The 22,089-nt window shown below is 46.9% G+C and overlaps 1 protein-coding gene across 5 annotated transcripts in view; it reads right to left on the bottom strand.

Moving 5' to 3' along the window:
- Positions 1-710: 710 nt before the first annotated feature.
- TTLL6 (tubulin tyrosine ligase like 6) overlaps positions 711-22,089 on the bottom strand; it is a 28,340-nt gene continuing 6,961 nt past the window's right edge. The window contains exons 7-15 of one of the 5 annotated variants that reach the window (XR_006653055.2): positions 18,459-18,684; positions 16,549-16,724; positions 14,782-14,970; positions 13,753-13,930; positions 12,551-12,832; positions 6,607-6,973; positions 5,948-6,216; positions 2,798-2,864; positions 711-1,963 (exon numbers count right to left, since the gene is read on the bottom strand). Coding sequence is in view for 3 of the 5 variants with exons in the window: in XM_045182545.2 (XP_045038480.2) it covers positions 5,948-6,216; positions 6,607-6,973; positions 12,551-12,832; positions 13,753-13,930; positions 14,782-14,970; positions 16,549-16,724; positions 18,459-18,684 (1,687 nt within the window). In the remaining 2 variants the exon portion in view is untranslated. Of the gene's footprint in view, positions 1,964-2,797; positions 2,865-5,947; positions 6,217-6,606; positions 6,974-10,984; positions 11,196-12,550; positions 12,833-13,752; positions 13,931-14,781; positions 14,971-16,548; positions 16,725-18,458; positions 18,685-22,089 lie in introns of those variants that run through there. The other 4 variants (XM_045182545.2, XM_045182547.2, XM_053911849.2 and 1 more) reach the window with 4 other exon arrangements.

Genomic DNA, 22,089 nt, shown 5'->3' with positions numbered 1-22,089 from the left:
TGGTGACCATTGGGCACTAAACCAAGTGCAGGGCCCGTCTAGGTGTGGAGCCCTATGCAACTGCACGGGCTGGGTGCCCGTGAAGCCGACCCTGTCTCCAGGATCACAGGTGCCGGCACCAACTTGTCCCTTAGAAAGACAAATAACATATTTTGCCGTGTACATTGTGCACTTTTTGCCCAAATTTTTGATGTGTGTTATACATGGGCATAATGATTACATACCGTGGTAGAATGATCCCGTGTATAATGTGTACAAAAATGTGCATGCACATTATATAGAGCAAAATACATAATTCTGACTTTGCCTTATTAAGAGACATCCTTTTTATCTGCTCAGGAACCTTGACTGCTTGGGGTTGGCGACTAGGGAGAAGTGGGGAGCTCCTAGGAAGCCCCGTTTTGGTAAGTCTTGCGTCTTTTGCATGGGCCTGGCTATGATCTCTGACAACCTGGTAATGACAATGGGATAACGGGCCTCAGGTTAGTCTGTTTCAGCCTTCTAAATGACATTAGGAAAGGGCTGGTGGAGACTGGGGGGGTTCAAGGGGATGGTTAAGCTATCACCAGTCTGCCCAGTGTTAACCAAGGCTTTTTTCTTCTGCCATCTAAGTGGGCCTTCACTTATTACTAAAAAGAACCCTATGCCAGGAGTCCTTGAAAACCAGGCCTAGGTGGGGATGAAGGTGTTATACACGTGTGTGTTTTACAGCTGAACACAAATGGCATGATTCTAAATTTTCTATTTAATACCTTCGAAAATTATGGTCTTTTGCTTGAGGGATACGATAAGCTTCAGGTATCCCAGAATGCCCTAACAGTCTTGAGAACAGAAATTCATTCCATCGGTAGTCCATAAGACAGCCGAGTTGACATCGTAAAGCAGGTCACCTTCAGACCTCACCTTTCTTCCACCTCTGCCCGTCCAGGCTCTCTCCAGGAATCCAGCTCAGGAAGTGAAAGAGGCACAGATCTTGGACTACGTACCTGGAGAGGGCAAAGAAACCTGGCAGGCAACGTGAGATGTTAGGGCTGGAGTCGAGGCAGGAGCCATCCTGGGCAGAATCACAGCAGAGTCACAGGGGCTCTGGGCTCCCTGCACAGTGGGTGGGGCTCATCATAGACCATTCATCCAAAGAGATCCTTCAAAGGCCCCTGACACATTTCCAGTGGATTTGGGCCTTTCTTCATGAGGGAAAACTACCTTTCCCCCCTCCCTTTCCCATTCTGACTCTGAATCAGGCTCCTTGTCCTGGCATTGAGCATGGCAATTTATTTTATTAATGTACACACGAGGGGAAAATACATCATTTCTGTAGGCTGATGGAAGAAACATCTGCGGCTTGGTGCTCTCGCCTCACCTCTGTCTTTACTGGCGAGATGAGGTGGACTGGTAAGGGCGGTAGCAGGAAGATGTTTGGGCACTGAGGTGGCTGGGATGGGAGGAGGTGTGATCTGAACCTGGTGGTCACAAGTGCCCTAGGTTCTGAGCTCCCGGTCACGCCGAGCCCTTTCTCTGCCTTTTCTCTTTGGAGTTGAAGACCAACTGACACAGGCCTGTTGGTGGACTGAGGGCTTTGGATTCTTGGAAATTGTGAGTCCTTCTCTGAAACATTCCTCTCTTCACATTGCTCTTCTGGGGGAGAGTTCTTGATGACAGTGCCATGTGAGGGACCCATAGGAGTGACACTGGTGGGAACAACTGGGGCATGTGCTGGGAGAGCACCAATAACTCCCAGAAGTGATGGTCCTACAGCACAGGAAGTTCACTAGGAGGGCACAGAAGGCAAGGCTGTTGGCCTCAACGGTGCTAACGGGAGGGCGGTATAAGACCAGGATATCTAGATGAGGAGACAAAACTTTGGCTGATCCCATGGGCACTGCAAACACTGTAAGGAGAGACAAATCACTTCCTGGGAATAGAAAAGTAAAAAAGGGGAAAATAGCAGAGATCCAGCCTGATTCTGGAAAAAAAGAAGAGAGAGATTTTTTCTTTAATTTCCCTTTAAAATGGTAAAATAGCCTCTAGAATATTCAAGTCAATTAGCACATCATCACCATTCTTATCCAGTAGGTCAGGGGATGCTCAGCTGGTTCACATCCACACCAGAAACTCATTTTACCTATACAACATTCACCGTCCTGCATTCCTGCAGCCCCAAACATTTGCTACAGATCATTCAAGAGCGGCCACCAGCACTGGCCAGAGACAAGTGACAGTGATTAAGAGCACAAGCTCAGGAGCTCTCACTTTCTGTGTGTCCCTGAAGTTACTTAACCTCTCTAAACTTTGATGTGCTCATTTGAAAACGAAGAGTAACAATGGTGGTCCCCACACAGAGTTTCTCTGGGGACTGCACTAATGTATGCAATGCCTTTGGCACACCAAAAGCCAGTGTGTCTGGGTCCAGTCCACGCTGAGCTTATCACCATCAGCACAGTATCATCATCATCATCATCATCATCATCATCACCACCACCACCATCATGACAGCAGCTATTCAGTAAGGCACCCCGCTTCAGCAAGATTTAATCATCCTTCAAATCCTACAAAATGGTCTGTTTACCCCCTGAAACTCAACTGTTGACCCTGGGCTTATTGACTGACTGACTTTGAACGTGGATCCAGAAGGATGATGAGACTATAGTGATTTAAGGAGAGAAATGGAGACATCCCTCACAGGGGTGAGACCTGCCCTATGCTCAGGGCGGAGTGGTAAAGAGGAGAAAACACCGCACAATTTGTCCAGAGCCCATCACTTGTACGAGATTGCGCAAGTCATTCAATGTCCTCAAACCTTGATTCTCTTCACCTGCCACTTGAGGATAAGGTCACGTCTGCCTTCCCAACCTCACAGCATTGACCTGAGGATTAGATGAAATACAGTACCTAAACCTGACGTGTGGAAAATGTTGTTAATACACCTATGAAGAAAGCCCCTCATCCGCAATGTGGACCCCCCACTCTGTTCTTTCCTCCTTTTATCCTACAATCATTTGTTACGCGGAAGTCCTATTCCCACACACCTCCTGCAGCACGTGAAAATCAATCAGCTCTCCATCGACAGGTTCTCCATCGACAGGCCCTCTGCTGTACAGAGTTAGACCTCTGCAGGTGTGCCTTGTATGTAACAGTCCTTTGCGGTCTGAGCAGTTGCAAGTTATAGAAACCATTACTTGACCTAAAAGCAGAGGGCCAGCTCTGAGATCTGGGGACTCCACATGGTATTCTAAGAGGCCCCGCTTAGTCTCGGCCACCTCTGCTACCTACAGAAAGGCCTTCACTGAAGAGCCATTTATTATGCCCTCAGCTATAACTGAAGACTAACATTAAAAGTGCCATTCGAGGGGAAAATTGTGTGGCTTTAAGAGCCTGGGGTTTGGGAATCAGAAACATTTGACTCAAATTCTTGCTCTGCCACATAAAAGCCATGGGACCTCCTGAATGTTAAGCCTTATGCTCTTTGAGCCTCAGGGTTGTTTTTTTTTTCTAAAGTGCACAGCTGTGATTGGACTTAAGTTAAATATATATTTAGAAGAGTGTTGGCACCTAGATAGTAGGCTACCAAAAAAGGGTAACTATTACCATCATTAACATTTATTGAAAAGCATGTCAGTTTCTTCAGCCATTGTCCACTATGGGAGAAAAAGTCTGTAATAGACAGCAAATGACCACATGACAAAGTATTCTTAGCAATTAGAGCCAAGCAAGAAGTCTGTCCTAAAAAACTATCTATTTACTAGACAAGTAAATTTATCTTGACTCATTTAGGAGAAAATATCAAAACTTTCTCTGCCTACAAAAATCTCAGAGCTTCTTGGGGAATCTGAAACCAAGATGGACTTTGCTAAAGAATGACGAGAAGTATCTGATGTCAGAGCTACTCACCAAGGCTCAATTGAGGAAGAAGTTCTCCTTGTTCCCAGCTGCCTACAACCCAAACCTGCGGCTGAGTAACTATTCACGTGAGTGCCGCCTGTACAAGGATGTGCCAGGAGCTTAGGGAATGGAATAACCAAAACTAGGGAGTGCCCAGTCTGTGGGAGGTGGGGCACGAGACCCCTGCCCCCAGGGAGACTCCATTCTGATGATAAGAGGCATAGTCCATGTCCTTAGGGAGTATCTATTCTTTTTTTTTTTTTTAAGATTTTATTTATTTATTTTTAGAGAAAAGGAGGGAGGAGGAGAGGGAGAGAAACATCAACATGTGGTTGCCTCTTGCACACCCCTGACTGGGGACCTGGCCTACAACCCAGACATGTGCCCTGAACTGGGAATCAAACCAGTGACCCTTTGGTTCGCAGGCTGGTGTTCAATCCACTGAGCCACACCAGCCAGGTGGGGAAGTATTTATTCTGATTGGGGAGACAAAAAAAGACCAAAACAGAATGCTATTTGGCCTTTTCTGCTAAGAGGTTCAGAGCCAAATTCATTGGTCAATGCTGAGCGCACTTGATCACACCCTATTAACATAATTATCTCCTCCTTTTCTCTGTGTGACTTCTGATCATTAAAACTTCATTTTAACAATCACATTAAATAAAAACTTTCATTGTAATCTGCTACACCAGCCCTCTTTTTTTAAACAGTAGGAGCATGACTCACAATAAATATGTAAGTAACCATATCTTTGCTTAAAATTCCAGTACCAAAAAATTATGAACCAAAGACAATGCGGGTGGGTTTAAGCTCTGTAAGGATTGGAGAGTTTTGATCCAATAACAGGCCCACAGGTCAGACTTGGCTGTCACCGGCCCTTTGCCCAAGGCCGGGTCTAGAAGTAGGACAGTCCTCACTACCACACCTGAAATACTTCCTCAACAGTCGAATTCCCAGGGTCCCATCCCAAACCTCTTGTGTCAGAATTTCCAGATGAGCCTAGAAAACTATAGGCTTAACAATGGCCCCCGCAAGATTCATATCATCAGGGAATTCGAAAAACACCAGGTGGTATTCCTCTGAGGGTGGTGAGAAGACCATCAAATCACCTGGAGGAGCTTCTTTAAAATGCAGGTTCTTGCCCCCTCTCCCACTAGGACCTACTGAATCAGAAATTCTGAAAGTGGGCCCTGGAATATGCATTTTTACGATCACTCAAAGTTATGCCTATGGGCTGATGTTTATTCACTGGCCCTTCTGCAGTGTGAGTCGCAAGGTGGCCAGGTCGGACTGTCTGGTCAGTCTGCTTTAGGTGGCAGGAGGGAGGGGAATGGTTTACATGTATAGCCTTCTTCTATAGGCAGCCAAGCAGCACGAACCCCTCTACTATACAGGGTGTGGCCAAAGTAGGTTTACAGTTGTGAGTCTGTGAAACACAGAATTTCTTCTTGCATTATTATTTATTAACTTGTATTAGTATTTTCCATACGAACCACTGTAAATCGACGTTTGCTCCACCCTGCATGCAATGCTGTTTGCAGAGTTCTTGCACGTTTCTACACACCACCTTCCTTCAGAAGCACTGGCGTTCTGACAGAGGGCTCCTTTCTCTTTTTGGTCGTTTCATAAGGTAGAATTAAAGCCTAAAGATCGTTGTTTCCAGATCTCAGGACCACTGTCCGGTTGCTCAGCCCGCTCAGTACACTCCATCACAGGGCCAGCTTTGGGGGCAAACGGCCTGGACCTGGGCCAGACTGGCACGGCATGAAAGGTGTGGGAATCAGCCCCTCACAGTTGATGTGATTCTACTGCGGGGACCAGTATTAATGATGGTCTCGATTTTAGCCATAAGTGAAAGACAAGCAGTGGGGACGGATCAGTCATAGCAGAAATATACATGGCAGGGGGTGGGGGAAGGGGTCACATTTCAAATAAGGTTAGTCTCAATTGTCTACTTACCTATATGTCTTCATCCATGCATCCACCTACCTACCCAACATTCCAGAAATATGCACACATAGCGCTTGCCAATGAGCCAGGCACGTAAAGGAAATATGGGTGGGCCTACCTATTTCCTCTCACACTGTCTTCGGCCAGCGATCAGGCAGTGACTGTAGGCTTCCTGGTGCTGTATACACGGGTCCCTCATAGCGCCTGTATGCCTTCTGCCAGGCCTTGGACCCAGTCGGGCTGAAGTGGCAACCACCACTAGATCCCTCACAGCAACCTCATGGCTGTGAGAATTCTTCAAGAGGAGGAGGGAGGACACGTCCAGCAGCCTCTTCTCACCAGAGCTTTGGCTGTGGAAGTAGCACTCCTGGGGCAAGGAGGAGTTTTCTGGAAAGGCAAAGTCATTGGCATTATCAGTTTGTGCTGCTGGACTCACAGCACTAATTTCTGGCAAAGGCCACGTCTGTCTACAGTCTCCTGGCCCAAATCTGACTCGGAATCAGAATCATCCATTGTTCCTTTTCTCCTTTTCTCTTCCCTGTTTTTTCATACTTAATGCCCCCAACTGGTACAGACTTAGCTGAATGGGCATCAGAAGAATGAGAGTACTGAGACATAGCATTCTATTTTAATTTTTCTCGTCTTTCAATAAGACTAGAGGCTGCCTAAGGGCAGGGTACACACCCCCCTTCAGACTGGATGCTCCCTCCAAATTAGGAATGTTGTTTACTCCATCCCCTAAGCTCTTGGCACTTCCCTGTCCAGGTTGGCACTCACGTGACTGGTTACTTAACACCAGCTTTGAGTTGTAGAGAGCTGGGGACAAGGAGAACTTCTCCCTCAGTTGAGCCTTGGCGAGTAGCTCTGACATCAGACGCCGCTTCTTCAGGTTATTCTTTAGTAAAGCCCATCTTGGGTTCAGATTCCCCAAGAAGCACTGGGATCTTGTAGGCAGAGAAATTTTTGATATTTTCTCCTGGAGGAAGTGCTCGGCAATCTGCGGTTTCTTGCATGTGAAGGAGACCACCGTGTCCGTCTCTGGGCTACTGCACTCAGATCTGACTGTCATGATGGTACCCAGCAGAGACTCAGGGGAGTCTGAGACCTGGGTAGTCGACTCTGAGGTTTCTACCGAAGTTAAGGGCTAGAAAAGAAAACAATCCAAAATGAGACTGTGGAAAACAAAGGGCTCCTCTCCATGTCATTCTTGATTCAAACAGACTGAGCCGATCTCATCAGCAGAAAGATCGGGAAACAATACATTAAACACCAGGGCAGAAGGTGGTGGGGGATGTCCACAGAGCTTCCTCTGGAGGTCTTTAAATATGGCAGAGATTTTAAACACTAGAGAACGGTAGTCAGAGAAATAGATAGTATTTCACAGTTATTAGGCTGGCAAACATAGAAGCTGTTGGTGGAACGCAGAGACACAGGGACTCTCATACACTGCTGACGGGCATGTAGACAGCCATTCCGGTGAACCATCGAGAAACACTTGGTCAAGTAAGATTACAAATGCCCTGTGACCAGCAACTCTGTTCCTAGGAATAGCCAAAAGCAGCCAAATGTCCACCAAAAGATGAATGGATAAATGTGGTATATACATATAATGGAATACTATTCAGCCTCTAAAAAATAAGAAAATTCTCATATATAATAGAACATGAATGAACTTTGAAAACATTATGCTAAGTGAAAAAAGCCAGACACAGAAGTACAAATATTGTACGGTTCTACTTGTAGGAGGTACCTAGAGTGGTCAGAGATACAAAAAGCAAAATAGAAAGGAACAAAATAAGGCAGAAAAAACATTTGAAGACATAATGGCCATAAATTTCTCAAATTTGTTGGAAGTCATCAATTTACAAAACCAAGAAGCTCAAGAATACTAAATACAATAAATACAAATAAAACTACCCTCAGACACATCCTAACCAAATAGCTGAAATCCAGAGATAAAGAGAGCAGCCATTTAAAAAATGACATATTGCATATAGGGGACAATGTTATAAATTAAAGAAAGAAATAAGGAAGGAAGGAAGGAAGGAAGGAAGGAAGGAAGGAAGGAAGGAAGGAAGGAAGGGAGGGAAGGAAAAAAGAAAGAAACCAGAAGATACAGGAACAACATTTTTAAAGTGCTGCAAGAAAAATAATGTCAACCCAAAATTCTAGGTCCAACAAAAATATCCTTCAAAGTAAAACCTAAATAAAGGCATTTTCAGATAAACAAATCAGAAAACTCATCACCAGCATATAGGGGTGCCTTACAATAAATACTAAAGGCTGTTTTTCAAGCTAAAGAGAAATGACATCCAATAATAAATAAATTCAAAGCAAATAGAAAAAAGTATTAATCAAGAGTAGAAATCAATGAAATCCAAAATAAGAAAATAGAGAAAAAACAATGAAACGAAAACCCAGTTCTTTGAAAAAAGTAAATACATCGATAAATTCCTAGCAACACCAAAAAAAAAAAAAAGTGAAAGAATAAATGAATTACCAATATCAGGAATGACAGAGAGAGTCTCACTAAGATTCTGCAGACATTAAAAGAATAATAGGAGACTACTACAAACAACTTTTCATATATACATCCAACAAGTTAAAATGAACCAATACCTCAAAAATAAAAAAATCATTCAAAATAAAAATCATAACTGTTTAAAAAATTGAATATGTAGTTTAAGATATTCCAAAAAATAACCCTTAAGACACAGATAGTTTCACTGGAGAACTCTAACCAAATACTTAAATAAAAATAATGACAATTCTACACAATCTCTTCCAGAAAACAAAATGATGGGGAACACTTTCACATTTATTTTCTGGAGTCAACATAATCTTAATATCAAAGAAAGACAAAGAAAGTAGAAGGAAAGAACTACAGACCAATATCTCTTATGAACACAGACATAAAAATCCTCAACAAAGCATCAGCAAATGGAATCCAGAAATGTGTGAAGAAGATAAAATACCCCAGCCCTGACTCGTGTGGCGCAGTGGGTTGGGCGCTGTCTCACAGACGGGAAGGTTGCTGGTTGGATTCCCATCCCCAGGCAGGGCACATGCCTGGGTTGCGGGCCAGCCCTCCCCGTTGGGGGCGTGCGAGAGGCAACTGATTGATATTTCTCTCACACACTGATATTTCTATCCCTCTTTCTCCCTCCATTGCCTTCTCTCTAAACATAAATAAATAAAATCTTTAAAAAAATAATACCCCATGACTAAGTAAAGTTTATTCCAGTTATGCAAGGCTGACTCAATATTTTGAAAAATCAATCTTTGTAATCCACCATATTAACAGTCTAAAGTAGAATTGTACAGTTAAGATTTGAGCATTTCAAATATGTAAATTTAGTATTTTTTGAAAAAGGAAAAATGGGGTTCAAAAAGAAATAGGACATAGAATGAGATAAATAATCCAATCAAATTTAAGTAAATTTTAAATTCATGCATTTAAGAGATCTCTACTTTGCAAAGAAACGTACTAACAAAAGATGGTAGATAGGAGAATGGAGGTGGGTATAGGGGAAAACAGGGTAAGTACTGGGTTGGCCAAAAAGTCTGCATAGTTTTTTTCCATAAAATAAAAGACACATTTTTCATTTTCACTGATAACTTTATTGATTTGGATATTTTGAGTATGTTGGCTATCGCTGTCATGGTATAACGTGGATTGTTCTCAAGTAATATCTCAATTTGATCACTATCAACTTCAACTGGTCTACTGGTCTACCCAACTATGGAGCATCATGCAGTGAGAAATCTCTAGCATGAACTTTGGAAGCCACTTTTGACACGTTTGATCAGTCACAACACTTTCTCCATACACTGCACAAGTTTTTTTTTTTTCAGTTGCATTTCTACTTTTCTTGAAATAATAAAGCATAATATACCAAAAATGTTGCTTATTTTTTCTATCTTCAATATTAAAATGGCTATACAAAAATTCACCAATTTTGATTTTTTTAAATGCTCAATGATATAACAGCTGTCACAATGCCCTCTAACAAAATTAAATTGTTTCAAATGAAGTTAAAGACAACTAAGCGCTACTAGAGCCATGTTATGGGAAAAAACAAACAAAGCTTTTGGCCAACCCAGTACATGAATAAAACAGGTAAATGGGGTTGAATGAACCAAGTGTGATGCAGCATCCTGAACCAAAGATTTTGATTCAATCAACCTCCTGCACATGAAATTTTTTAAAAATGGCCTTGACTAATGTGGCTCAGTAGATTGAGAACTGGCCTCCAAACCAAAGGGTTGCCGGTTCAATTCCCAGTCAGGGCACATGCCTGGGTTGCGGGCCAGGTCCCCAGTAGCGGGCACATGAGAGGCAACCACACATTTATGTTTCTCTCCTCTTTCTCCTTCCCTTCCCTTCTCTCTAATCATAAATAAATACAACATTTTTTTTAAAAGAGCCCACAAGGATTCAATCCTCATCTTTACTTATAAAACGCAAAGGTTGTTGCCCGATTTTTTAAATCTCTTTACAGTTAAGTAGTACTGCTTTAACTCTTAGATCCATGAGAAAAGAGCAAAGGCGTTCTTAAGAAGTAGCAGTTATGTTAAAATAAGAGCCAAGAAATCACTGCATCCTGTGCATCAGATCCCACTCTGAACATTTTCACTAGTCCTTTCATTTAATCCTCACAGTAATCCACTGGCAGGCCCGCCATTTTTTTAGATGGGGAAACTGAGGCTTATGGAGATTGAAGGGACTAGATGGAAGCCATATATATAATAAAAGGAGACTCCAGGATCCAAACTGTACTCTTTTGGTGCATGTGTGTGTTACGAAAATGCATAACATAAAACTCACCATCTTAACCATTTTTCAGTGTCCAGTGGCGTTAACTGCATGTACATCATCGTGTAACAGATCTCTAAACCTCTCTAACCTGCAGAACTGAAATTCTATACCCACTAAACAACTCCTCTGCACCGCTCCGCAGCCCCTGGCAGCCTCCATTCTACTTTCCGTTTCTAAGAGTTCGATGGCTAGATACCTCATGTCAGTGGAATTTGTCCTGTCCTGACTGGCTTATTTCACTCTGGAGAATTGTCTACTTAAGTCCTTTGCTTATTTAAATGTGGTATCGTTGTTGTTCTTCAGCTGTAAGACTTTGTATATAATATGGATACTAACCCCTTATCAGATATATGGCTTGCCAATGTTTTCTCCCATTCCACAGGTTGCCTGTTCACTCTGCTGGTTAAGTTTGATGTAGTCCCCACTTATCTAGCTTTGCTTTTGTTGCCAGTGCTTTGGGTGTCGTATCCAAGAAATCATTGCCAAATCCAATGCCATGAAGCTCCATACTCTCTTAAAGGTGTTTATCCAACTGTGGGTTGTAAACCTATTAGTAGGTCATGAAATTAATTTAGTGGGTTGTAATGGATATTTTTTAAAAGAATAAAACAGAATAGCACAGAATAGAAAATATCAAATAAGTCACAATATTTGGTATGGCGAAGCATTGTTTTAGATGTTTTTTCTAGTTGTGTATATATGTGATGGACTGCAAAACAAAATGGCTCTCTCCTGTGGGCTGTGGTTAGAAATTTGAAAAAACATCGCCTTAAGCTACCCTGCACTTGGACAAAGCAAAGGCCCAGAGATGCTGAAAATTCCCCGGTAGTTACGGTAGGGCCATCACACAGCCCTTGGTGGGCCGGACTAGGATGAGCACCAAAGATCTGTGCGTAAACTGTCAGGGCCGCGTTCCTGGGGCAACGTAGCTTCTGCAGAAATAGAAAGGCAACTGTCACATTAAATTAATATTCTGATGTGAATTTTGGGGGCCTTGTTTGTTTTGATTTAGTTTTGTAGTTACATGGGAGTTATGAGTATAAAGATTTTGTATCTGGCTTTATACTCGTATGTATTTATAAAAACGATTTAGGTCTAGATCAGGGATCTCAGTTTTCTTTCATTTAAAAGATGTCCACACATTAGCGGTGTGTGAGAAACACCGTTCAGGTGGTGTACGGGGTTTAAGAGTGCCCCCTCCCCAAATTCACGTGTACCCACAACCTCCGAATGTAGCCTCAGTTGGATGAGGACAGTTGTTGGTATAAGTTAAAACAAGGTCATACTGGATTAGGGTGAGCCCTAACTCTAATGACTGCTGTCCTTCCAAGGAGGCCATGTGAAGACATACAGAGGAGAAACAAGGGAGAAAGTCCACGCGACGACGGAGGCAGAGGTTGGACTTACGCAGCTACAAACCAAGGAATGCTGAGGATGGCCGGCAGCCACTAGTAACTAGCACGAAGCAAGGAAGGACCCTTCCTGGTGAGCCTTCAGAGGGAGCATGGCCCTGCTGGCACCTTGTTTTCAGACTTCTAGTCCCCATAACTTAAGAGAATACATTATGTGTTCTAAGCCACCAAGTGTGTGGCAATTTGTTATTGCAGCCCTATGGACCAAACAGTGGCAGCCAAATCCCCAAAGCGCACATTTTACTCGGCCTAAAAAGAGGGAATGCACAGGATGGCCTTTCTAAAAGCCCTAAAAGTGTAGGTCTCTACTCCTAGCAGCTATGCTATTTCACAACTTGAGCTTCGCGAGTGGGAAAATCAAGGCCCAGGGAGGTGAATTGGCTTACTCAAAGGGCCATAGGACATCAGGGATAGAGAAGGGACAAGAAAGCAATACTCCCATCACCACCTCTCGAGCTCGGCCCTCTCGGACGTCGACCACTCCACTCACCACAGTGCCGGTGAATATGTTCACTGCAGAGGCAGACTTGGCTTCCTTGATTCTGAAGATGGGTTTACTGGGCTCCAGCCCGGAGCAGCTGAGAAAGCTTGAATTTCTCAGGTCGGGTACAGAGGAGTAATGTCGTGCAGACGTAGGCTTGGGAGGAGCAGGGTCATCCTCCTCCTTGGGGCCCTCCTGGTCAAGGCTGCTCTCTGTCTCATTTTTCTTCACATCTCTGACATTCAAGAGCAAGTCAAGTGTGCAGGACTCTAATGTCAATGGCTGGAAGGACTGGAAAGGAGGAAACCAAACACACAGCTCCTGGGAACCCAGCTCTACTTCCAGATTCATCTGCACCCAAGAGTAGGTGCAAAGGAGATGTGGAGGAGAAGGAAAGCAATCGTTGTCCAAGTCTCCTAAAGAGCTCATGGATGGCTTCATGGGGTCTTTGAACCACTTAAAACTATAACTTTGTATTCTTTATGGCAACAGACTCCACAGCTTTTATCAGATCCTCAGAGAGTCTATAACCCCAACAAAGTTGTAGGAAAAAACAAAAACACAAAAACCCTGTTCTAATCCTGTCCCCTCGGGTGAGTCTTTTGAGAAGAAGGGGATGGACTAAAAATCAGCTGAATCTCTCCACTGAGCCAGCAGAGAAAGTTAGGCAGAGAAGGGGAATCCAGAGATTCAGATCATAGGACAACTGGCCCACAGCCAGGACATGGTCCACACTTAGAGCAGAGATCAGGCTGGAGGACCTAGCTGTGGTCAGTCACCCATGTAATGTTCGGAGGGTCCTGCCTCCCAGAAGCTCTTTCCTGTGGCCTCCTTTCTCAGTTGTGCCCCTGGCCTCCTGGAAGGGAGTGTTACAACCCAAACTGGAGTTGGGGACAATGAGTACATGTAGTCTTGGAGCCCCCTTCTCTACGTGGAGATTCTGCTCAGCCTCCCAGCTCCTAACTCCCACTGGAGGAAGCAAGAAGGGCAGACCAGTGAGCATCCACTCTGCCTGGATGGAGGATCCTCTGAAGGAGGCTGGGCTCCTTGTGACTTCCAGGATCCCCCTGCGGTGGCCCAGCCCTCCATGCAGCCCTATTCCTTCAGTGTGTCTGGGCTCTGAGTAGTGGTCTCCTCGGCAACCCCCCACGGATTGGCCCCAGCCGGGGAAGGGTGCTGGGCACGGGGGCTCCCCTCCCATCCAGGTTTACTTGTTTGGAGGCGTGGGTGGCGGCGGCCTTGTATTTCTGCCGTTGTGTCTGTTGCCAGCTTTTCAAGCCCTTGCCTCTTGCTTGTTCGCCTGCCGACTCCCCCTGCATCTCTGCCTTCTTCTCTTTCATTTGGAAGGATTTTTTCTCCTGTTTTAGTCTCAGCTTCTGGATCAGCTGCCTGCCCATTGAGGAAAAGTGAGTGTCATGTAGGTTAGGGATGGGCTTCAAACGAGGGCATTCTCTTGGAGGGGTGGACAAGACCAGGCAAATGCAGAGACCTCCACATTCCCTCCACCCCCCAGAACATCCAGTCTGCACAAATGATCGAAGGCCATAGAACAGGAGGTGAAGGAGAGTCATCCGTCCACACAGCATCCCCAGTCTAAGCAATAGAATCTATAAAGAGAAGTGCAAGAGTGGGACTCCGCTCCACTCCGCCACACCTCTGTCTCTCGCCCCACCTCCCAGTAGGCCAGATCCCGTACACGGCAAGTGCTGGGAAGAGGGTCTGGGCAGGAGGCCAAAGTCAAGGGCTCCCACACTGGACCACTTCATATCCTAGGCCTCTCTGACCAATGATGTAGTGGAAATCAGGTAGTCACATGAGTCAGGAGACAGGGGCTCAGTCTCTTTTCTGTCATTATCTCTATATGATGTCTTCTCTGTTCCGCCCTCTCCTTCCAAGCAATGAGGTGGTGGGTGGGCACTGGACTGGAGGGCATGAGTTCCTTCCAGCTCTTAGATTGTATACCTGCATGAACCAGGAGGCAGCTCTGAGGGGCTGGGCATCCTGGAGTGGGGTGGGGGGTACCTGTCTCAGGGGTGAGTTTCTAGAAACATCCACATATCTACTTAACAACACCCCACAACAGGGAACCCTCCAATTCCTGGTCCTTGTGAGACGAAAGCGAACGTTTCCCAAGCCATGAGTGTAGCTCACAGACCCTCCTCGCAGTCCCAAGCCAGTCGCCCCGCAGGTGGAGCACAGTCCCCTCCACGCCCCCGCCCACCTCGAGGGGGCCTTCCTACCGGGCGTACAGCTCGCGGGCCCTGGAGGCAACAGTGTTCTGGAAGAGAGAGCTGTTGTCCTGGAAGAACTTCTCATACTTCTCCGAACTCAGACTGGGATAAATCAGGCGGAACCCTCCACAGTTTTCCTTTTCATACTTCTCCGTTTTCGCTAAACGCAAGGCCTGGAAACCCTTGACTTCCTCGATCCTGTTGGCAACCAGAACACAGGGCTGTGCTGCGACGCGGCCATGCTGGACGTCATCGAGGGCCAGGCGGAGGCGGCCTTGCACACAGCAGTCGTCAGTCGGTCTTTCCTGAATGTCCCCCTGAGAGGACTCTAGCCCTCCCGGGAGGGCCAACACCATTACGCACTAAGAGCTGATTAGAATAGTCTTTCCAACACTCCATCCAATTCTCTCCTTTTACAAGGAACACCCATTTCCCTCTCGGCTTAGTCCTGACGAGGCAGACTGCCCTCACCTTCCCAATCACAGCCCCAACTACCCTGCCCTCTGGAGAGCGACAGCTTGTGTTTTGCTAAATTTAAGCGCTTCTTGGATGAGCTGGATGAGCTTTTATGAGCTGCGATGATCTCTCTCTTCCTCGCAGTCCCCTGGGAAGGTGGAGGCCAGGGAAGGAGGAATGATAAGTCCCTTTTACAGTGGGGAAACCCAGAGCCACTGAGCTACCCAGGGCCAAGTCAGGAGGAGGAGGAGAATATTCAGCAGAGAGCCCTGGCTGCTCTATAACTGACGCTGCTTCCCCCCAAAGGGGCTTAGAGAAAGCTGGCGCAGTGGAGCATCCTGGAATCCCAGGCCGCACGGCCCTTGGGCTCTGGGTGCAGACCTGCACTTACCAGCGAGGTGACCCCGTACAAGTCAGTTCCCCTTCCAGAGTCTTTGTCTCCTTAGCTGCCCAAACAGGACCGTACAACAGCCCACCTGCCTCCCACCCTCCCAACAGGGAAGACGGTACACATGAAAGTACTCTGAGAAGCACTGTGCCGTCCAGGCATAGATACTATCGCCCCAGTTCCACTTCAGCCTCGAAGGGCTGCCCATGAGGAGGGCAGGGGCCACAGGGGGGTCTGAAAAGCAACACAGGCATCTCCTCGCCCAGGCTCAGAGCCTTCTGACGCCACAGTGACTCTGCAGAAGAAGGCGAGTCACTCTCTTACAGTCACTCTCTGTAAGGCAAGTGTTTCCCAGCAGGGAGCAGGGACACGTTAGCTCCTGCCAGCGAGGTAACAGGAGGTAGGACCGATGAATCTTTCTTTTTGTAAAAATAAAGGAATGGTTTTACTTTTTGTATTGGTAATCTCTGAATCTTCACATGATACTAATAAGCTTATACACATTATATATAGCTGTGTCTATAACATAAATCTCCTAAAATAGAAACAAAGGAATATTCACAGTAAAACTATTCAAACTGCCATATTCCACGAATATAAACTAATTTTCCAAGTAGGATAATCATTCGTAAGAGCTGACCACCCTCCCCACCAATTCCAAGCAAGATTCTTAATAGCCTCAAGCACAAATTACAGTGCCAGGCGTTATGATAAGCCTTTTACACACATTATCTCATTTAATTCCCCTCAATAACTTTATGTATCATCAGCTCCATTTCACAGAAAGAAAGTTGAGGCTCCAAGAAGTGACATAAAGGCCACATAAATGGTAGGCTCTTGAATCATAACTTGGACCAGGACGGGCCAGTCATATTGGGAGTGGGGAACTCATTAAAAAATGGGGTCCCTGAGGGTAAGGGGTGCTACTGTACCTGCTCTCCCGGGAACGACACTGCTGCAGGAACCGCCCCCGTTGTCTCTCCTCCTCCAAGACTTTCCTTTTGTCACAGCTTCCCAGGTTGATCAGGACCAAGGTGTCATACAGCAGACTGTCCTTCACCTCTTTATCCAAGCAGGAGTCAGTGGAGAAGCTCGGGGAGTGGTTGACCTGTGAGGGCAAGACGGCAGCTGGGAGCTGGGCTGTCCAGAGTGAAAGCAGAGAGTGAGGCCCAAATGCCACCGCTGGGGAGCTACCTAAGCCCGCCTGGGGGCCCTGGCTACCAAGATGAGTGGGAGACAGAGAGGGAGAGAAGGTCTGGACTGGAGCCACAGGGAAGAAAGGAGGAAGTGGAACCCCCTCTAGTTGAACTAGCTTTTATTTTAGTCTTTTCTTCTTGAGAGGCATCAGGGAGGGCCCCGCCTTTGGTTTCCCCTCTGTCGTGTGTGTGATGATCTCTCACGCGCACTGTGCATCCATAGAGCAGGTGGAAGGGTCAGTCCAAAGGGCCAGGCGGGGAGGTAGGGAGTAGAAAGGAGTGATGCATTCAGGATCCTGGCTGGGGTTGCGGGGGAGACAGGTGGGAGAAGGGAGAGGACTCATTCCTGCTCACAGAAAAGTCCATATTGTTCAGAGGTGCTACGTGACATTTGAAGATTTCTAGCAGTTTCTGCAGGCTTGCTCCTGGTAGCTAATTCTGCTCTTTGGGTAAGAGCTCCAAACAGCCATATTCCCACCCATACCTGGGAACAAGGACTGAGAAGGGAGGAAAGGCAAAGCCCCAGGTATCTGACCTATAATTCTGGGTTCTCTGCTCTGAAGGCTGACTAGCTGTCACTAGCATCTCTGACTTGTACCACCCCCACCCCCGCCCAATCTGGAAAAGAGACAGCTACCAGAAGCTTCTCTTCCTCCTCCTCCCACCAACCTGTGGGCCTGGGGGAAGCAGGAAACTCACTAAATGCCCCCCACCACCACCGCACTGCATTCCTGTGGCCACAGACACCAGGCCATTCTCTATTAGTGTTTGGAGCTGAGTGGTCCAGTCCCCTGAGAGCCAGGCCTGACGGCTCCCATCTGATCTTCAAATTCATCAACCCAACTTTTTATTTTTATTTTTTTATTACTTAAAATTTTTTTTCAGCCCTGGCTGGTGTGGCTCAGAGGATTGAGCACCAGCCTGCAAACCAAAAGGTCGTGGGTTCAATTCTGAGTCAGGGCACATGCCTGGGTTGCAGGCCAGTGTTTCTCTCCCTCTCTTTCTCCATCCCTTCCCCTCTTTCTAAAAATAAATAAATAAAATCTTTTAAAAAATAAAAATAAAACTTCTTAAAAAAATTTTTTTTCTATCCTCACCCAAAGACATATTTATAGAGAAAGGGGGAGGGAGAGAGAGAGGGAGCAAAACATCAATAGAGAGAGAAACATCAGTTGGCTGCCTCCCATACGTGCCCCGCCTGGGGATCAAACCCACAACCTAGGCATGTGTCCTGATCAGGGTCCAACCTGTGACCTTTAGGTCAATGCTCCAACCAAATGAACCACACCAGCCAGGGTCATCAACCCAGCTTTGATGAAGAACTCCCCCTTTCGGGGAGACGGCTCTGTTAAAAAGGTAGAGCTGTCTTTAGAATCGAAAGGCTCTGTGCCTGAGATCAGCGTTTCCAAGTCTCAGTGAACCTCAAAAAGGCACAGGGAGTTCTCCAATTCCCGGCCGTCTACCCCCCTCTGGTGGCCACTTCTCAGCTAAGGGACAAGCCCCAGGCAGCAAGCACGGCAGGAGGAACTGGCGCAATTCAGTCGAATAAACATATCTAGCTGAGCTGGGAGGGCGGAGAGGTGAGCCTGAAGCTAGCTGACCCCAAGAACAGCGGCCAGTTTTCACCCCTCGCCCAGCCTCCCTACCTCCAGCAGCCAGGGCTTGAGTTTGCGGTCCAACAAAATGTCGAAGCCCAGGATCTCAAAGCAGGCGCTGTTAAGTGTGTGGTTGGGGAAGCAGGTGTGGTAGTTGTGCCTGATGACGGGGCAGGCCGAGATGATGGTCTTGATGATGACATCCTCGATATCTCTCCATATCTGCTCCACATTGTAGCCTTGGCTCTCCATGTACTTGTTGAAGGTGGAGAGCTTCCTGGAGGGGAACCAAAGGCCAGGAGGAAGGGCAGCCCACGGCATGCTGGAAACCAGAAACTTCTGGGGCAAGTAAGGTGCCAGAGCCAATAGGGATGGGCACCCAGGGGCTAGGGCGTCACCAGGACTGTGTCAGCTCAGAAGAGGCCTGCGGGAGCCTCAGGGCCACACTCCTCAAGACTCCACAGGCCTGGAGTGGGCACAGATGTAATGAAATGTAAGACCTGCCGGGGCACTTTCACTGTGACCCAGAACACACCGGAGGGCTTGGGCAGAGACTGAATAAGTGACTAAAAAAATTAAAGACCAATACCCTACATCACGCTTCTGCTTTGGTGGCAACGTCCCAGACTTCGGCGTTCATTAGAAGTATTCAGGGAGCCTTTTACGAACACCACTACCTGACTTCCTCCTCAGTCACGTGAGGGGGTTCTGGGGACGCTAAAGACACAGAAATTTTGTTTTAGGATCGCTCACGTGGAAAAGGGAGCCCCAGGGCATTCCCACTGATTGAGTTCCCAACTGCCCCAAGCAAACCAGGATGGTTCCGATTTTCGAACTGAAAGTCTCACATCCCAGGAAACCCCTCACTCGCAGGCCAACCAAGATGGCCGGTCACCCTACCACGGGCATCAGAGGGTGTCTGCTCTGCGTGGAGAGGTTCACGAGGAAACATCTGAGGCCTTGCCCCAGTCAGCTCCACGCTCGGCCGTTCAGAGAGAAGGTGAACCCAACAGGTCCAAGAGGCCATGACGGGGTCAGACAGCCACACACGTGCACAGAGAACCGAAGCAGGAAGTGGGAAAATGGGGGGAAGAGATGCCGGGAAGCAAAGATCGAAGAAGAGAATGACAAGAGACACGGCTCACCCAGGCAGTCCAGCGCCCAGCTGGACCCCAGCCGATGGAGTCAAAAAGGAGGACACGGGGCTGGCCAGCCAATGCGTGTTAGCTAAGGGCCCGCTGTGCAGGCAAAGCTCATACACCGAGGGAATCCCAAGAAACTGCCACCTCTGTCACGGGGAGCCTAGGGACAATTGGGGGGGGTCAACACATATCAAACCGCCAAGGATGCATTTAAAGACAGGTGAGCAACAACCGCTCAATGCAGAGGCCCACGTCCTCTCCCTGGCGTTGTCAGGGAACAGTGTCACAGTTTCCAGAGAGCTGGAAGCCAGTCCTTTCAAGTGCAAAAAACGTGTTTGATTTACCAAGTTGGGAAATAAATTTTCCCAAAATAGATTATATACTCCCTTGCCTTCTTGTAACAGATGTTACGAATTATAACATAACCTCTTCTGGATGACTCAGGCACATCACAATGAATACACATTGTGTCGTTTCGTGATGCCTCATGGTTAGTCAATTCAATTTAACACACCAGCTATGTGCCGGGCACCCTGAAAGCTGGAGAGGACTGGGTGTCTGCCCCAGAGGCCTGCCAGCTTTCCAGTTTTCCTGTTTTCTCCTTCACGGCTCCTACTGAGTTTGCAGCCTCGTTGGGGATTGACTGAAGGTACAGTTGGCCTCAAGCTGGGGAGGGAAGAACTGGGAGGTAGTCAATATGGAAAGCAGATTATCTCAAAAGATGGGGAAGAGAAAGAAGAAGAAAGGTGAAAGGAAAAGAAAGGGAGAGAAGGGAGGACTCTGCGTGGCAACAAGACCCAGAAGGCCAGGGCATCATTCTAACCTTCAAGGAGCTCAAGTACAACAGGGGACATGAGACTAGCACGTGTACCAAGCAAAGAGCAGGCAGAGGCTCCAGCTGATGTTGACTATAAGGGCAGTGGGAGTCCAAAGGCGGAAAGGTCACTGTGGGTGGTTACACTCAGGCTTGTGCTTAGAGACGGAACCCAGTCCTCTCACCTGGTAAGTGAGGAAACAGATGCCCACAGGGAAGATGGGTTTCACCCGCACTATAGTGGTTATGTGGCTGGACCAGAGCCCAAGCCCAGAACCCATCAGAGGAGGCAACATGGAAGCTCAGTGAAACAGAAGGGCCTTCAAGAATGTTACCTCCTGTTTTCTGTTGGAACTGAGCAAACGTAGAGAGGTGGGAATGAGCGAGGCCTATATATCAAATGTGAGCTAAAGAGTATTCTGCCCTGGCTGGTGTGGCTCAGTGGATTGAGTGGCAGCCTGCAAACAGAAAGGTCACTGGTTCGATTCCCAGTCAGAGCACATGCCTGGCTTGCAGGCCAGGTCCCCAGCTGGGGGGTATGCAAGAGGCAACCAATGGATGTATCTCTCACACGTTGATGTTTCTCTCCCTCCTTCCTCCCTTTCTTCCCTTCTCTCTAAAAATAAATAAACAAAACATTTAAAAATAAAATAGAGTGTCCTGGCAGAACACCATGGATGAAATAGCACAGGCAGTGGTGCCTAGTGGTTAAGGTGTGGCCTGAGACGTTTTCATTCCAGCTCTGCCACTTCCTAAAGGTGCCACCTTGGCAAGTTACTTAACCTTTTTACACCTGTTTCCTAATATGTAAAATCAGGATGATAATAATACAGTGTTTTTGTGAGGATTAACTGGATTGAGGCATGCAACTTTCTGGCCTACAGCAAGTGCTCAAAAAAAAAATTAGTGTAATAGTAAGAATAGTGGAAAGTGGGGTCTGGTTAAACTATAGTATACTGAGCAGAGGAGTTTGAACTTGATGTTCTAGGCACCTAGGAGCCACACTGCTTACTGAGAGTGGAAGTAATGAGTATACGGAATGTGTAATAATAACAGCACCCACTTGCATGGGGGTTATTGTTTTTTAAAGCCCATTCATACACATCATCTCAATAGGTCCTTACGGCATGTGTGTGAGGCTGGCCAGCCAGAATTCTTATTTTATTACGTCATTTTACAGGTGAGAAAATGAGAGTGCCGAGAGGGTAGGCAGAGGTGCCTGGAGCCAGGGGAAAAGAGCGAGGAGGTCAACGCAGGCCTTGGGTCTAAGGCTGAAGTGAGGTCTGGGCCTGGTGGAAAGAAGGGGACAAAGGGACATTTAAAGGAGAAATGTTTACAACTCAAAGACTCGCTGGAAAAGGAACCTTCCAAGATCCAATGCTGCAGATTAAAAAGTGCAGCTGGAGAAGCTGGGCAGGGGAGCCAGTTTGGAACGCTGACGTGGAAGCCAGGAGAGAGAACACACCCACGGTGGGGAAGCTGAGCTGGAGACAACAGGGACACATCTGCATGCAGCTGAGAAGAGATGGGCCTGGAGCTCGGGGGACAGAGGCAACCCACTGAGGACAGGGTGGGAGCCAGGGGAGCGGCTGACTGCTCCAGCAGAGAGGGTGGATGGAGAAGATCAGGGGGATGAGGTCAGACTGAGAGAGAGGTGAGGAGAAGGGGTGAGAAGAGGCAAGGAGGAGGAGGAAGGTAGGGCAGCAGGGCAGTAGAACAATCCTCC

The sequence above is a fragment of the Desmodus rotundus genome, chromosome 9, assembly GCF_022682495.2.
Source record: "Desmodus rotundus isolate HL8 chromosome 9, HLdesRot8A.1, whole genome shotgun sequence".
NCBI lineage: Eukaryota > Metazoa > Chordata > Mammalia > Chiroptera > Phyllostomidae > Desmodus > Desmodus rotundus.
Note: the sequence above shows the minus strand (reverse complement) of the source record. Positions and strands in the feature narration are given on the sequence as shown.